Here is a 16378-nt window from a genome sequence, read left to right as displayed (position 1 = left end):
ATAAGCAAGTGAAGAATAAGGGAATGATTAACTCTGTCAATTGCTTGTGGAGCAAGGTGGAGTGTTGATCTTTAGGTTTGGCCAAATGGAGGTTATTGGTGACTGTGACAGCATTCGCCATCATCAGCATTATTGTTTTATTTATCTTACTATAGCATCCATTTATATACTCTCAGCTCACCTCTCCTTACTACTACATTTTAAGTAAAGACAGGAATAAATGTCCTTTGCTTTTCTACCTCAAGAGGGTCTAGCTCGTGGTAGAGGCTAATAAGTATGTATTGGACAGATGGGTTGATGAGTGGTGAGTAAATGAGTATCAGTCATACTTCTGGTTCCATTTCATTATGTACCATATGTAACCTTTTTCTGAATAGTAATTTCCTAAATGTTTATCTCTTTCCTTAGGCATAAGACACTGAGCCCTCATATTATTTCTTTAACATGAAATCTACTGGAGAACTAAACTGTAAATGTACTGTATCATTTTGTGTCCCCACCACCTAGCACAGAGTGTCACATAAAAAGAACTCAATAAATGTTAGTGAGATAGTGAATAAATTAAAGAAATTGAGAACATTTGAGAAAGATGTAATCCTCAATTCATCTGTGTTCATGCGCTTGGAAATAGTAGCTCCCAGTTACTGAATGTTTACCATGTGTTGACTATTGTATATAAAATTTCTAATTTAATTCTTTCAGCAGCTTTTCTCAGTTAAGGTTCTTTTGGCTGCAAGTGACATAAAATATGACCTAAGCTCGCTTAAGCAAAAGGGAAATTTACTGGTAGATTGCATTATTATTATTCAGAAATATTTGCTGCCCCTCTCCACCCTATGGCATCGAGGTTGAGTATGTGAATTTGTTCTGGCCAATGACATGCAAGCAGGAAGCATCCTCCAGGCAGATGGTTTAGGAGCTAGTACTTATTTTCCCTACTACTCTCTTTTCCCTCTATTACAACTGGTGATTTTCCAAACAGAGATTGCTCCAATCATTCTGGGTCCCAGATCAAAATCTAGCAGAGTTGCAGCCATTCTGTGTAACTAAGTGAGAAATAAATCTTTGTTGTTGTAAGCCCCTGAGCTTTTGGGTGTTTGTTATCACACAGAGAGCATAACTTAGCCTCTTCTGACAGTCACATAACTGAAGAGTCCATCGTCATGGCTGATTTTGGGAAGTGCTGTCAACAAGGGCTTATACAGTGTCCGAGCGACTCCATTTCTCTGTATCTCTTCATTCTGCCTCTTGCTATCAGGACTTCATCTTCAGGCTCCAAGCAGTGTAACTGCACAATTCCAGAATCTCCTCTGAAGTGGCAAGAGGGTTACAGCAGCTCTAAACTTTATATCCAGCTCTCAGCTTCACAGCCTGCAGAGAATCTGCTCACAAACAAAAGCCGTGGTGTTTAGCCATGATGCTCTCAGTGGCCCAATTTGGGTCACATGTCCTCTCCTGAGCTGATCAGATCTGCCTGCAAGAATCTCTCATGAGCACGCGTTCTGAGAGAGAGGAGTAAGCAGATTCCCCAGTGAAAGCTGGGCATGTTGCTGGAAGAAGTGGGGGATGGATGCCAAGGAGGTAAGCAACAAGGATCCTCTACATCAATCACGGAACCTAAGCAGTATTGTCATTCCCATTTTGTAGGTAAGGAATCAAGGCTCAGAGAGTTTTGCTAACTTGTTTGACGACACGTGCATATAAGTGGCAGGATTTTAACATTGACTAATTTGACTAGAAAGCCTATTTAATTTCTACTGTAACATACCTGTTGACCTCTAACAAATAGAATGCCATATATTTCTCCAGCAAAGGTGGGTTTGTTTGGGATCGGCGAAGAATTGCAATCTGGGGTCTGCAATCATGGTGAGCCGTGTGCAAATCCCCCCATGGCAAGAGAGGGAGAACCCTTTTATAGAGGGGAAAAGGAAGTTGGGAGGACTGTAGTAAGCTAAGAGTCCCTGGCTTTTCATTGGCTGAGGACTCGCCAGGGAAGTCCTTTTTCTTCCTGTTGGGCTCTGCTATTGTCCAGGGCCTGAGAGCTCCCCCTTCTGGTCTCCCAAGTCCATTTAATTGAGGTTTCTGTTATAATAATTTTTGCACACTTTTGAGTCCTGACCTCTCCTCTCGGGCCCCCTTTGGGTTAATGGTACATCCTCACAACCCTTCCTTCTAGATAATTCCAATTCATCGTATATTCTCTCCCCACTGCAAAATCCTCCCCTAATCAATTAGTTGCTGAAGGATGTAGGCTCATATCAGCATCATATTTTCTATCCACTTTATATCTCCACCACTCCTACCCTGGTTCAGTTCTTTTGCAATAACATCTCACATGTCTGTATCTCTAATATCTGGCATCTCTAATCAATCTTTTACTTTCTCCTAAGAGTTATCTGCAGAAGACACAGTTCTGATCATGTCACTTAACTGTGTTCTAATGGTTGTTGGCCTATTGCTACAGAAATAATAAACACAAAATCCTTTGCGTATAATTTAAGGCCCTCCATGATCTGCTTGTTTGATGTTTCCAGCTGCATTCCACCAACAATTACAGACATATCTTGTTCTCTCTCTCTGTCTACTGTCACAACGAACAACTTGCCTTTTCCTTCCTGATTTTTTCCAAACCCATCCCTTTGTTCACTTTGAGAAGAGGAATTTCCTCTTCTCCATTTGTTTACAGAAATAGTATGTCTTAAATGCTTCATCTCTGTGAAGTTCTTCTTGGACTTCACAATATCAGTTACTCCCTTCTGGGCTCCTACAACACATGATGACCTCAGTACACACACATTCCCATGATTTCACTCTGTATGGCTATGTTATTTCACCTTTGCCCAACCAACTCCAGAAAGGACCTTAATCATCTCTGCAGGCTCACCAAACCCTAGCAAAGTGTCTATTACACAATACATGCTAAATATAGTGCCTGGCACTTAACAGGCATTCAATGACTATTAGGTGAACTAATTAGGTAAAATTCATGGTTAATTTTTTTTAATATTTACTGAATGTCTACTAGGGGTATAACAAGGAGGGAAAAGATAATAATAATTACTATTTACAATAGTATTTACTTTAGACTTTGTAAAGTCCTTCCAGCTGTTTTACTTGCTGTGTCCTCATAAGCACCGAGTAAGCAGGCAGGAGAGGGAACATTGTCCCTGTTTCACAGATAAAGAACTTAGGCTCAGAGAAGTCAAAGTGATTGGTCTTGAATTACAGATCAGTGAGCTGAACAGCCCATGGGTTTTCTTTCCACTTTATAACCATGTCTGATGAGCTTCCCTTTCTCAGAGAACACACAGGTAAAAAACAGAAAAGCAACAGACATTGATTGTCGTTCTATCTTTAAAATCAGACTTTGAAGATTATTTATACCTAATATCTCATACCAACAGCCTATTTTCCTTTTTTTTTTTTTTTTGCTAATTTTCCCTAACCGTGATTTATGGAGGACAAGAGAATGAGAAATGGGAAAGAAAATAAAATTTCTTAACTACCCACCAAATGCCAGTTTCTCTCACAATACATTTCCCCATTTCGACTTGGCAACCACCCTGTAAGGTCCCATGTATTATACCCCATACAGATATGAATAACTGCAGTCTCAGGAAATTGTGGTGACTTGCTCAAGATAAAGAGTAAGATAAATGCGGGACCAGATTCAAACCACGCCTCCTTCTCTACCCTCTTTCCACCAAACAGCACTGACTCAAAGTGAGGTGAGAAGGATGTTAGAAGGGGGATGAGAGAGAGGATGAGCTTACAAAAGGTCATCATGGAACACATGGGGTTGAGGGAAGCAGAATAAACCAGGTAGGAGTAGGGGAAATGGGCCTGAGGTCAATCCTTGAGGATCAGCTGGAAGGACATCTGAGAAGAGGTAAGGGTATTGCATTTCCATTGCTTTTCTCTGCCATCCTCTTCCTAGACCCACTTCTGCTTAACCCCCAATGCTTCTGAGTTCAAAGCCCGTCTCCATGCTGCTTAGCCAGGACAGCCCTTAGACGGGACAAATAAATGGAAAATGGACCGCACCCCATGTATTAGCTTGGTTTAGGATCACACTCTAGCTGCCATCCCAGCTACCTCCGGAAGGCTCCCTGGAAAATGTCATCCAGTGACTCTTCACAAATGCACAAGACAATTAGGAGAGCCAGTACTAGTCAGTGGGAGAAGAAACCGCCCGCTCAAACCCTAACCTTTCAGGCTCCTTAGAGATAAGAAGTGGTAGTTTTGAATTTTAACTCTAGGTGGCAGTATTAGCCAACCCGATCCTTTACTCTTAGGCAACAAGTTCATCTATTTTTTATGGTTGACAAATAAATAATGGTTGACATCTCTTTTCTATAGGTAATCTTATAAATATCCACAAGGATGTTTATAATTTTCTTTCCCATGCTCATTGTAAGGTATTGGTATTTAAATTACTTAGAAAAAAAATTACAAAACCCTACTCTCACGTATATCACTGCCATAATGCCTTACATTGTAACACTGCGTTTATCTGGAGTCTATCTGCAATCTCAGAGCTCCAGAACATAGTCCTAAACTGGGAAGAAAGAGGAAAAGTGCCTCTGAATCCTAGAAATCGTTGCCACTCAAGCCAGGGTATTCTAAACATGTTAACGCAATAACAAATTGAGGACTGCCCAAGGTTTGTCTTCAAAACACTGCTTAACTTAATTGGTTAACCTATGTGAACCAGTGAAGCTTTCCTTGTAAGTTAGGATTAGTTTCACCTGTATATAATTAAAACGCCAAATAACAGTGATTTAACAAGATACAAGTGTATTTCTCTCACACATAAAAAGCCCTGAGATAAGCAGCCAAGGGCTCCTGGGGCACCTCCATGGTTTTTCAGGGACTCAGGCACCTTCTACGCATTTTATCTGAGAACCCAACTTCCACCTGCAAGGTCGCCTCATGTTCCAAGGTGACTGCTGGAGTTCTAGCTATCACAACTCTATTCTAAGCAGCTGGAAAGGAGGAATGAGACTGCTATCCCCGAATTCCCATGCAACACTTCTGCATACATCTGATTAACCAAAACTTGTTTATAAGTAGCTGCATAAGATGCTGGAAAATGTAGTTTTTAGCTGAGCATCTTACAACTCCAAAGAAAATTGGCATTTTGTTACCAAGGAGGAAGGAGAGGATTATTAGGTGGCAATGAGCAGTCTCTCTACAACCAGCAAGGAATTTGAGATGTTTGGTCCAAACATACACAGCAGACAAGGCAGCTTCATGGGTGTGTGACCAGTGTTGTACACTGAGAGGGTCCTGCTCTCAAAAGGCCCTGCACTTAGTTTAATGTTCTGTCTTAACATTTTTAACAACTTTACCTTTGAACTTGTGTTTTACAAGTGCAGTCTGATGTAACACTGGAGTATGCAAGTGAGCAGGGGAGATAAATGCAATATGTCTGCTATTTCTTGTCACCCTGTTCACATATAGTGTTCAAGTTGCCCCGTGAGCACAAAATCCCAGTGGGTCCATGATGTGTGGAAGTTCAGTGAGACTCAAACCTACTATAAGGTAAGCAGGTTACATCTACAACTGAGTAATAAGTAGGGACACTGATAGCCCCTAGAGGCCACACTTTCTGTGTGAACAAGAACTGGGCTTCCAACACAGAAGGAAGGCAATGGCATTCTAAGAAACGCAAAGGAGCAAGAAACCCGACCACACCATTCCTTACTCCCATTAGTTCTCAGTGTTAGGCAACCACTTATGCTGAAAATGATGATATAGAAAGAAAAGGAGTCACTATGGAGAACAGTATGGAGGTTCCTTAAAAAACTAAAAATAGAGCTACCATATGATCCTGCAATCCTACTCCTGGGCATATATCTGGAGAAAACCATAATTTGAAAACGTACATGTATACCCCAGAGTTCACTGCAGCACTGTTTACAATAGCCAAGACATGGAAGCAACCTAAATGTCCATCAACAGAGGAATGGATAAAGAAGATGTTTTATACACACACACACACACACACACACACACACACACACACACACACACAGTGGAATATTACTCAGCCATAAAAAAGAATGAAATAATGCCATTTGCAGCAACATGGATGGATCTAGAGATTATCATATTAAGTGAAGTAAGCCAGACAAAGACAAATATTATATGATATTGCTTATGTGTGGAATCTAAAAAAAAAAAACATACAAATGAACTTATTTCCAAAACAGAAAGAGACTCACAGACATAGAAAACAAACTTTTGGTTACTAAAGGGGAAAGGGGTGTGAGGAGAGGGATAAATCAGGAGTTTGGGATTAACATATACATACTACTATATATAAAATAGATAACCAACAAGGACCTACTGTATAGCACAGGGAATTATATTCAATATTTTATAATACTCTATAAGGGAAAATATTCTGAAAAAATATATGTATATATATATATATATACACATATATATGTATGTATAACTGAATCGCTGTGCTGTAAACCTGACATTAACACAATACTGTAAATCAATTATACTTCAATAACAAATTTTTTTTATTAAAAAAATGTGAAAAGTCCAACAAAATTTTGATTTTCCCCATAATGGATACTTTCATACTTTCACTGAAATATCAAATATTATATTCTTTCAAAACTAAAAAAAAATGGTTTCCTGTATAATTTTGAGGGTCACTTTGTTAAGCTGGTTAAGTTGTGAATATGTTAAGCTTCCGTCTAGTCTCAGAGTGGCAGAGGAGGAAGTCTATTATTTTTAGAGATTCTCAGTGACTAATTTTTTCATTTATAGCCCTAATTTATTTAGATACACTTCAGCTCACAAACTCTTCCCTGGGATTTGAGGGTTCACTTGAAAGCTAAGTAACTGGGGAAACTAATAAATTAAGAAAAGAGTTAATGTGGGGAAAGCGAAATTGCATTATTTAATAAAGAGTTTAAATTATGAAAGAAAAGAAAAGATAAGGCAACCCATAATTCCTTTTCCTTCCTGTCCTGCCTTATCATTAGGCCAAAATTAGAGTGTTGGTAGAACACGTGGGAATCAAGAAGTGGAATAAAACAGTTGAGTTAATTTGGGGCATTGTTTCCACTATTCTGATAAGGATGAAATACACTTGTAAATAAGAGCTACAAAATATAAAGTGCATAATTTTTATGATTTTGCATACAAGTTAAATGTTTATATTTGCATTTAAAACTGGTATTGCACAATGTAAAGATGAACGGTAGAATTCATGCTAATAATTTAAAATTATATATATATATATATTTTTTTTTTTGAATAACATTAAGCAAATAAAAACACCATGACAAATTGGAAAAGACTGTGGAAGATGACCTCACCAACACCAAACAAACAACCAAGCAATAAAGTGGAAGACTAATCACCAAGATGTGGATGTTAGAATGTTTACTATTATTCTTTACCAAACAAACAACTACAAAAGGAAAATGTCAGCAAATTTCTTCCATCAAGCTGAGACACTGGGAGTGTCTGCACAGAACAAGAGAGCTACCTCGTCAGTTTCAGCAAAAACCACTAGGTTTATATTTTTTCCTGCTTTTACTATTTTGGTAATAGGAACTGAAAGAAGTATTAATACCACATGGGAAGACCTCCCCCACCAAAGAAATCTGAAATATATAGCAAATGTTTTTTCTCTCTTTTGTTCATTTTAGATGCTGGTGGTAAACTTCCAAGAGTTGTGATATTTTTTCAAAAAACGTATGCCCTTCTTATTAAGTTCTAGGATGAAGGGAGAACAATATTTTGCTTTCTAAGGTGACTCTGAAAATGAGCAGTATGAAGCTCCTCAAAAATTAAAATTTTTACCCTTGAAAGGAAAAGATGGGAAAAAAATAGATTGTAGAAGAAAATTTTTAAAAATTATATTTTATACCTTTAATTGACCTTTTTTTCCTAGTCTTTGAACAAATGGCTGTGAATTTTCATTTTGCACTGGGCCCCACAAATTATGAAGTTGGCACTGGTGTCAGGGTTTAATAACTCAGGCTACACAAAAACATTTATTTTCTAGATCTTATAAAAACTTATTCTCCAGCCTTTGTGCTACAGAGTGGGCAGTGATCTTAAGTTTATCATTTAACTATCTCCATCTCTTCTTGTTTGAAATGTTGCTTTTCAGGTAAATACTCCATTTTCAGACATTTTCTTCCTTCCCACTCCCTCCAGCCCTGTGTCAATAATGAGAGTTTGGAAGGAAAAGATAAAGTAATATATCCAAGTCAAAATAGAAGGCTGTTCCCATTACAGATTTCATCAGGAGAGCTCATCATTGTGTCATGAAAGTTTTATGAGAATTCTTTCACACTAGTGTCCTTAACTATTACTAGTTTATAATATGCAGGAAAAGTCAAATCAGAATATAGAAATTCAGTAAAATATGATGTCAGAAACAGTAATCATGAGGAAAGGAGAGTAAAAATGAAAAGTTTTTTAAAATTAGAAATTAAGATATCAGCAACTTAAAATAATCACATATAGACAGATTACTAATAATCACATATATATAAATTACAATTTAACCACAAAATAAAAAAATCTATAATAGACACACACACAAAAAAAGAGAGAGGAATCCAAACATAACACTGAAGATAATCATCAAATCACAAGGGAAGAGAAAAAAAGAAGAAGAAAGGAGCAAAAAAGAACTACAAAAACAATTAACAAAATGCCAATAAGTACACACATATCAACAATTACTTTAAATGTAAATGGACTAAATGCTCCAATCAAAAGACATAGAGTGGCTGAATGGATACAAAAACAAGACCCATATTTATGCTGCCCACAGGAGACTCACTTCAGATCTAAAGACACACACAGACTGAGTGTGAGGGGATTGGAAAAAAGGTCTATGCAAATGGAAATAAAGAGAAAGCCAGGGTAGCAATACTTATATGAGACAAAACAGACTTTAAAATAAAGAATGTTGGGCTTCCCTGGTGGCGCAGTGGTTGAGAATCAGCCTGCCAATGCAGGGGACACGGGCTCGAGCCCTGGTCTGGGAAGATCCCACATGCCGCGGAGCAACTGGGCCCGTGAGCCACAATTACTGAGCCTGCGCATCTGGAGCTTGTGCTCCGCAACAAGAGAGGCCGCGACAGTGAGAGGCCCGCGCACCACGATGAAGAGTGGCCCCCGCTTGCCGCAACTAGAGAAAGCCCTCACACAGAAACGAAGACCCAACACAGCCATAAATAAATAAATAAATAAATAAATAATTAAAAACAAATGTTACAAAAGACAAAGAAGGATATTATATAATGATCAAGGAATCAATCCAAGAAGAAGATAAAACAATTGTAAATACATATGGACCCAATATAGGAACACTTTAATTCATAAAGCAAATATTAACAGACATAAAAGGAAAAATTGACAATAACACAATTATAGTACAGGACTTTAATACCCCACTTACATCAATGGACATATCCTCCAGATAGAAAATCAATAAGGAAATACAGGCCTTAAATGACACATTAAACCAAATGGACTTAATTGACATACAGAACATTCCATCCACAAACAGCAGAATTCACATTCTTTTCGAGAGCACATGGAACATTCTGCAGGATAGATCACATACTAGGCTATAAAACAAGTCTCGGTAAATTTAAGGAAATTGAAATCATATCAAGCACCTTTTCCGACCACAGATTATGAGACTATAAATCAACTACTAGGAAAAAACTGAAAAAAACACAAACTCATGGAGGGTAAGCAAGAAGCTACTAAACAACCAACGGATCACTGAAGAAATCGAGGAAGAAAACTTAAAAATACCTGGAGACAAAAGGAAACAAATACACAATTATCCAAAAACTATGGGACGCAGCAAAAGCGGTCCTAAGAGGAAAGTTTAAAGTGATATAAGCCTACCTCAGGAAACAAGAAAAAAATCCCAAAGAAACAACCTAACCTTACATCTAAAGGAATTAGAAAAAGAAGAACAAACAAAACCCAAAGTTAGTAGAAGGAAAGAAATCATAAAGATCAGAGCAGAGGGACTTCATGGTGGTCCTGTGGTTAAGACTCCATGCTCCCAATGCAGGGTGCCCAGGTTCGATCCCTGGTCAGGCAACTAGATCCCACATGTCACAACTAAAAGGTCCCACATGCCACAATTAAAAGAATTAAAAGAATAAAATACCTAGCAATAAACCTACCAAAGGAGGCAAAAGACCTGTGCTCAGAAAACTATAAAACACTGATGAAAGAAATCAAAGATGAATCAATATTGTGAAAATGACTATACTACACAAAGCAATCTACAGATTTAATGCAATCCCTATCAAATTACCAATGGCATTTTTCATAGAACTAGAAAAAAATTTTTACAATTTGTATGGAAACACAAAAAACCCCGAATAGCCAAAGCAGTCCTGAGAAAGAAAAACGGAGCTGGAGGAATCAGGCTCACAGACCTCAGACTATACTAAAAAGCTACAGTAATCAAGGAAGTATGGTACTGGCACAAAAACAGAAATATAGATCAATGGAACAGGATAGAAAGCCCAGAGATAAACTCACGCACCTATGGTCACCTAATCTATGACAAAGGAGGCAAAAATACACAATGCAGAAAAGACAGGCTCTTCAATAAGTGGTGCTGGGAAAACTGAACAGCTACATGTAAAAGAATGAAATTGGAACACTCCCTAACACCATATACAAAAGTAAACTCAAAATGGATTAAAAACCAAAATGTAAGAAAGGCCAGACACTATAAAACTCTTAGAGGAAAACATAGGAAGAACACTCTTTGACATAAATCACAGCAAGATCTTTTTTGACTCACCTCCTAGAGTAATGGAAATAAAAATAAACAAATGGGTGCTCACTACAGCAGCACATACACTAAAATTGGAATGATACAGAGAAGATTAGCATGGCCCCTGCACAAGGATGACATGCAAATTCATGAATCGTTCCATATTTTTTAAGCTGGGACAAAGTAAGAGAGTAGCACTGACATATATACAGTACCAAATGTAATATAGATAGCTAGTGGGAAGCAGCTGCATCGCATGGGGAGATCAGCTCAGTGCTCTGTGACCAGCTAGAGGGATGGGATAGGGAGGATGGGAGGGAGACGCAAGAGGGAAGGGATATGGGGATATATGTATACATATAGCTGATTCACTTTGTTATACAACAGAAACTAACACAGCATTGTAAAGCAATTATACTCCAATAAAGATGTTAAAAAATAAAAAAGATTAAAAAAATGGTGAGTAAAACTGCTGCTGCCTTATCACAAATCAAGGCGATAATACCCAACTGTACTAGTTTGTATCACTATGTTTTTGATGAAGCAATAAAAGTAATAAAGTTTTACGTTTCTATCCTTAAGTAAATTTAAAAAAAAATTCTGTGTCATAAAATAATAAGTACAATTAAAAACGTTTCTTGGATACCCAAGTTTGAAGACTGTCTTGAGGAACAGCAATTAAGCAACTGTACGATGTGCAAACTGAATTAACTACTTTATTCATGGAATATTTTTACTTGAAAGAAGAACTGACTTACAAACCATGGTTATTCAAAATCAGGCTTTTGGCAGATATTGTCTTGAAAATAAACAAAGTGAGACTGTCACTTCAGGGAAAACCACAGACAGTATTTGTTATCAGTGATAAAATTAGAGTTTCAAGCAAAAATTAGAATATTGGAAAAACTGTAAGCTTGGTACCTTCTCAATAAAGATTTTTCTGATGAGATAAAAATAAATAAATAAATAAATAAACAAATGGGACCTACTGAAACTTAAAAGCTTTTGCACAGCAAAGGAAACCATAAACAAGACAAAAAGACAACCCTCAGAATGGGATAAAATATTTTCAAATGAAGCAACTGACAAAGGATTAATCTCCAAAATATACAAGCAGCTCATACAGCTCAATATCAAGAAAACAAACAACCCAATCAAAAAATGGGTGGAAGACCTAAATAGACATTTCTCCAAAGAAGACATACAGATGGCCAACAAACACATGAAAAGATGTTCACCATCACTAATTATTAGAGAAACAAAAATCAAAACTACAATGAGGTATCACCTCACACCAGTCAGAATGGCTATCATTAAAAAATATAAATGCTGGAGAGGGTGTGGAGAAAAGGGAACCCTCATACACTGCTGGTGGGAATGTAAGTTGATTCAGCCACTAAGGAAAACAGTATGGAGGTTCCTAAAAACACTAAAAATAGAACTACCATATGACCCAACAACCCCACTACTGATCATATACACAGAGAAAAGCATAATCCAAAAGAACACATGCACCCCAATAGCAGCACTATTTACAATAGCCAGGACATGGAAGCAACCTAAATGTCCGTTGACATTTAGGAATGGGTAAAGAAGATGTGGTACATATATGCAATGGAATATTACTCAGCCATAAAAAGGAACGAAATTGGGTCATTTGTTGAGATGTGGATGGACCTAGAGACTGTCATACAGAGTGAAGTAAGTCAGAAAGAGAAAAGCAAATATCATATAATAACACATATATGTGGAATCTAGAAAAATGGTATAGATGATATTATTTGTAAAGCAGAAATAGAGACACAACTGTAGAGAGCAAATGTATGGATACCAAGGGGGAAAGGGGTGGGGTGGGAGGAATTGGGAGACAGGGATTGACACATATACATTATTGATACTATGTATAAAATAGACAAGTGATGGGAACACACTGCATAGCACAGGGAACTCTACCTAATGCACTATGGTAACCTAAATGGGAGGGAAGTCCAAAAGGGAGGGGATATCTGTATGTGTATGGCTGATTCATTTTGTTGTGCATTGGAGGCTAATACAACATTGTAAAGCAACCATATGCCAATAAAAAATAAAATAAAAGATCTCACATGCCGCAATTTAAGATCCCGCATGCCACCATTAAAGATCCCGCATGCTGCACCTAAGACCCAGTGCAGCCAAATAAATAAATAAATAAATATTTTTTAAAAAAATGGTCAGAGCAGAAATAAATGAAATAGAGACTTAAAAAAAATTAGAAAAGGTCAATGAAACTAAGAACTGGTTCTTTTAAAAGATAAAAAAAAATTGATAAACCTTTAGACAGAATCCTCACAAAAAAAAAAAGGATTTCAATAAAATCAAATGAAAAATGAGAAGTTACAACCAACATCACAGAAATAGAAAGGATCATAAGAGATTATGATGAACAATTATATGCCAATAAAATGGATAACCTAGAAAAAATGGACAAATTCCTAGAAATGTACAGTCTCCCAAGAACAAACCAGGCAGAAATAGAAAGCATAAAAAGACCAATTACCAGCAATGCAATTGAATCAGTAATTTAAAAACTCCGAACAAACAAAAGTCGAGGACCAGATGCCCTCACAGGTGAATTCTACCAAACATTTAGAGAAGAGTTAACACCTACCCTTTTCAAACTATTCCAAAAAATTGCAGAGGAAGCAATACTTCTGAACTCATGCTATGAGGCCAGTAGCACCCTGATACCAAAACCAGACAAAGATACCACAAAAAAAGAAAATTACAGGCCAACATGACTGATGAACCTAGATGCAAAAATCTTCAACAAAAACAATACATTAAAAGGATTATAGGAATTCCCTGTCGGTGCAGTGTTTAGGACTTGGCATTTTCACTGTCGTGGCCCAGGTTCAATCCTTGGTCAGGGAACTAAGATCCTGCAAGCCACGCAGCACGGCCAAAATAAAATAAAATAAAAATAAAAGGATTATACACCATGATCAAATGGGATTTATCCCAGGGATATAAGGATGGTTCAATACCTGCAAATCAATCAATGTGATACATCAAATTAACAAACTGAAGAATAAAAACCATATGATCATCTCCACAGAGCAGAAAAAGCTTATGACAAAATTCAACATCCATTTATGATAAAAAAAACTCTTAACAAAGAGTTGGGAACTCACCTCATCATAATAAAGGCCATATATGATAAGCCCACAGCTAACAACATACTTAATGGTGAAAAGCTGAAAGCTTTTCCTCCAAGATCAGGAACAGGACAAGGATGCCCCCTCTCATCACTTTTATTCAGCTTAGTATTGGAAGTCCTAGCCACAGCAATCAGAGAAGAAAAAGAAATAAAAGGAATCCAAAATGAAAAGGAAGAAGTAAAACTGTCACTGCCTGCAGATGATATGATTCTATAGAAAATCCTAATGACACCACCAAAAAACTACTCAAGCTCATCAATGAATTTGGTAAAGCTGCAGGATACAAAATTAATATACAGAAATCTGTTGCATTTCTACACTAACAATGAACTATCAGAAAGAGAAATTAAGAAAATAATCCCATTTACCATCACATCAAAAAGAATAAAATACCTAAGAATAAATCGAACTAAGGAGGTAAAAGACCTGTACTCAGAAAACCATAAGACATTGATGAAACAAATGAAAGACATCACAAACAAATGGAAAGTTCTACTGTGTCCATGGATTGGAAGAGTTAATATTGTTAAAATTACTATACTACCCAAGGCAATTTACAGATTAAATGCGATCCCTATCAAAATATTAATGGCATTTTTCACAGAACTAGAACAAATAATTCTAAAATTTGTGTGGAAACAAAAAAGACCTGTAATAGCCAAAGCAATCTTGAGGAAGAAGAACAGAGCTGGAGGGGTCATGCTCCCTGACTTCAGACTGTACTACAAAGCTACAGTAATCAAAACAGCATGGTACTGGGATGAAAACAGATAAATCAATGGAGTAGAATAGAGAGCCCAGAAATAAATCCACACTTATGGTCAATTAATCTACAACAAAGGAGGCAAGAATATACAATGGAGAAAAGACAGTCTCTTCAATAAGTGGTGCCGGGAAAACTGGACAGCTACATGTAAAAGAATGAAATTAGAACATTTTCTAACACTATATACAAAAATAAACTCAAAATGGATTAAAGACCTAAATGTAAGACCAGAAACCATAAAAATCCTAGAAGAAAACATAGGAAGAACACTCTTTGACATAAATTGTAGCAATATTTTTTTGGATCTGTCTCCTAAGGTAAATGAAACAAAAGCAAAAATAAACAAATGGGACCTATTTGAATTAAAAGTTTTTGCACAGCACAGGAAACCATGAACAAAACAAAAAGACAGCCTACTGAATGGAAGAAGATATTTGTAAATGATATATCTGATATATTCGCAAATGAAAATCTGATAGTATTCAAAATATACAAACACATACAATGCAATATCAAAAAAACAAACAACCTGATTAAAAAATGGGCAGAGGGACTTCCCTGGTGGCGCAGTGGTTAAGAATCCGCCTGCCAATGCAAGGGACACAGGTTCAAGCCCTGGTCCAGGAAGATCCCACATGCCACGGGGCAACTAAGCCCATGTGCCACAACTACTGAGCCTGCGCTCTGGAGCTGGTGAGCCACAACTACTGAGCCCGTGTGCCACAACTACTGAAGCCCATGTGCCTAGAGCCCGTGCTCCTCAACAAAAGAAGCCACCGCAAGGAGAAGCCCGCACACCACAACGAAGAGTAGCCCCCACTCGCCACAACTAGAGAAATCCCATGTGCAGCAACGAAGACCCAACATAGCCAAAAATAAATAAATAAATAAATTTATTAAAAAAAGAATGTGCAGAGGATCTGAACGATATTTTTCCAAGGAAGACACAGAGATGGCTAACACACACACACAAAGATGCTCAAAATCACTAATCATCAGGGCAATGCAAACCAAAACCACAATGAGCTATCACCTCACACCTGTAAGAATGGCCATTATCCAAAAGACAACAAATAGCCGGAGTTGGAGAGAATGTGGAGAAAAGGGATATCTTGTGCACTGTTGGTGGGAATGTAAATTGATACAGCCTCGATGGAAAACAGTATGGAGATATCTCAAAAAATTAAAAAGCGGGAATTCCCTGGCATTCCAGTGGTTAGGACTCCATGCTTCCACTGCAAGGGGCATGGGTTCGATCCCTGGTGGGTGAACTAAGACTCCACAAGCAAGTGGCACAGCCAAAAAAAATTTAATTAAAATAAACTAAAAATAGAACTACCATATGATCCAACATATCTACTCCTGGATATTTATCCAAATAAAACAAAAGCACTAATTCCAAAAGATATATGTACCCCTATGTTCACTGCAACATTCTTTATAACAGCCAAGATATGAAATCAACCACAGTGCCCATCAATAGATGAATGGATAAAGAAGATGCGTTACACTGGAATACAATAGAATATTACTCAACCATAAAAAAGAATGAAATCTTGACATTTGTGACAAGATGGATGGACCTGGAGGATATTATGCTACATGAAATAA

At 37.3% G+C, this 16378-nt stretch overlaps 1 protein-coding gene and 1 non-coding gene across 2 annotated transcripts in view; one reads left to right on the top strand and one right to left on the bottom strand.

Moving 5' to 3' along the window:
- LOC103002662 (probable E3 ubiquitin-protein ligase HERC6) overlaps positions 1-3545 on the bottom strand; it is a 48086-nt gene extending 44541 nt beyond the window's left edge. Inside the window, 1 exon segment of the mRNA XM_057547150.1 lies at positions 3531-3545. Coding sequence (XP_057403133.1) covers positions 3531-3545 — 15 coding nt within the window.
- A 7318-nt stretch (positions 3546-10863) lies between these two features.
- LOC130708290 (U6 spliceosomal RNA) lies at positions 10864-10970 on the top strand. Its single transcript, XR_009008488.1, has one exon. It is a non-coding gene; the product is annotated as a U6 spliceosomal RNA (small nuclear RNA).
- The last annotated feature ends 5408 nt before the right edge of the window (positions 10971-16378 follow it).

The sequence above is a fragment of the Balaenoptera acutorostrata genome, chromosome 5, assembly GCF_949987535.1.
Source record: "Balaenoptera acutorostrata chromosome 5, mBalAcu1.1, whole genome shotgun sequence".
Lineage (NCBI taxonomy): Eukaryota > Metazoa > Chordata > Mammalia > Artiodactyla > Balaenopteridae > Balaenoptera > Balaenoptera acutorostrata.
The sequence above is the reverse complement of the archived record's forward strand: the minus strand, read 5'-3'. Positions and strand labels throughout refer to the sequence as shown.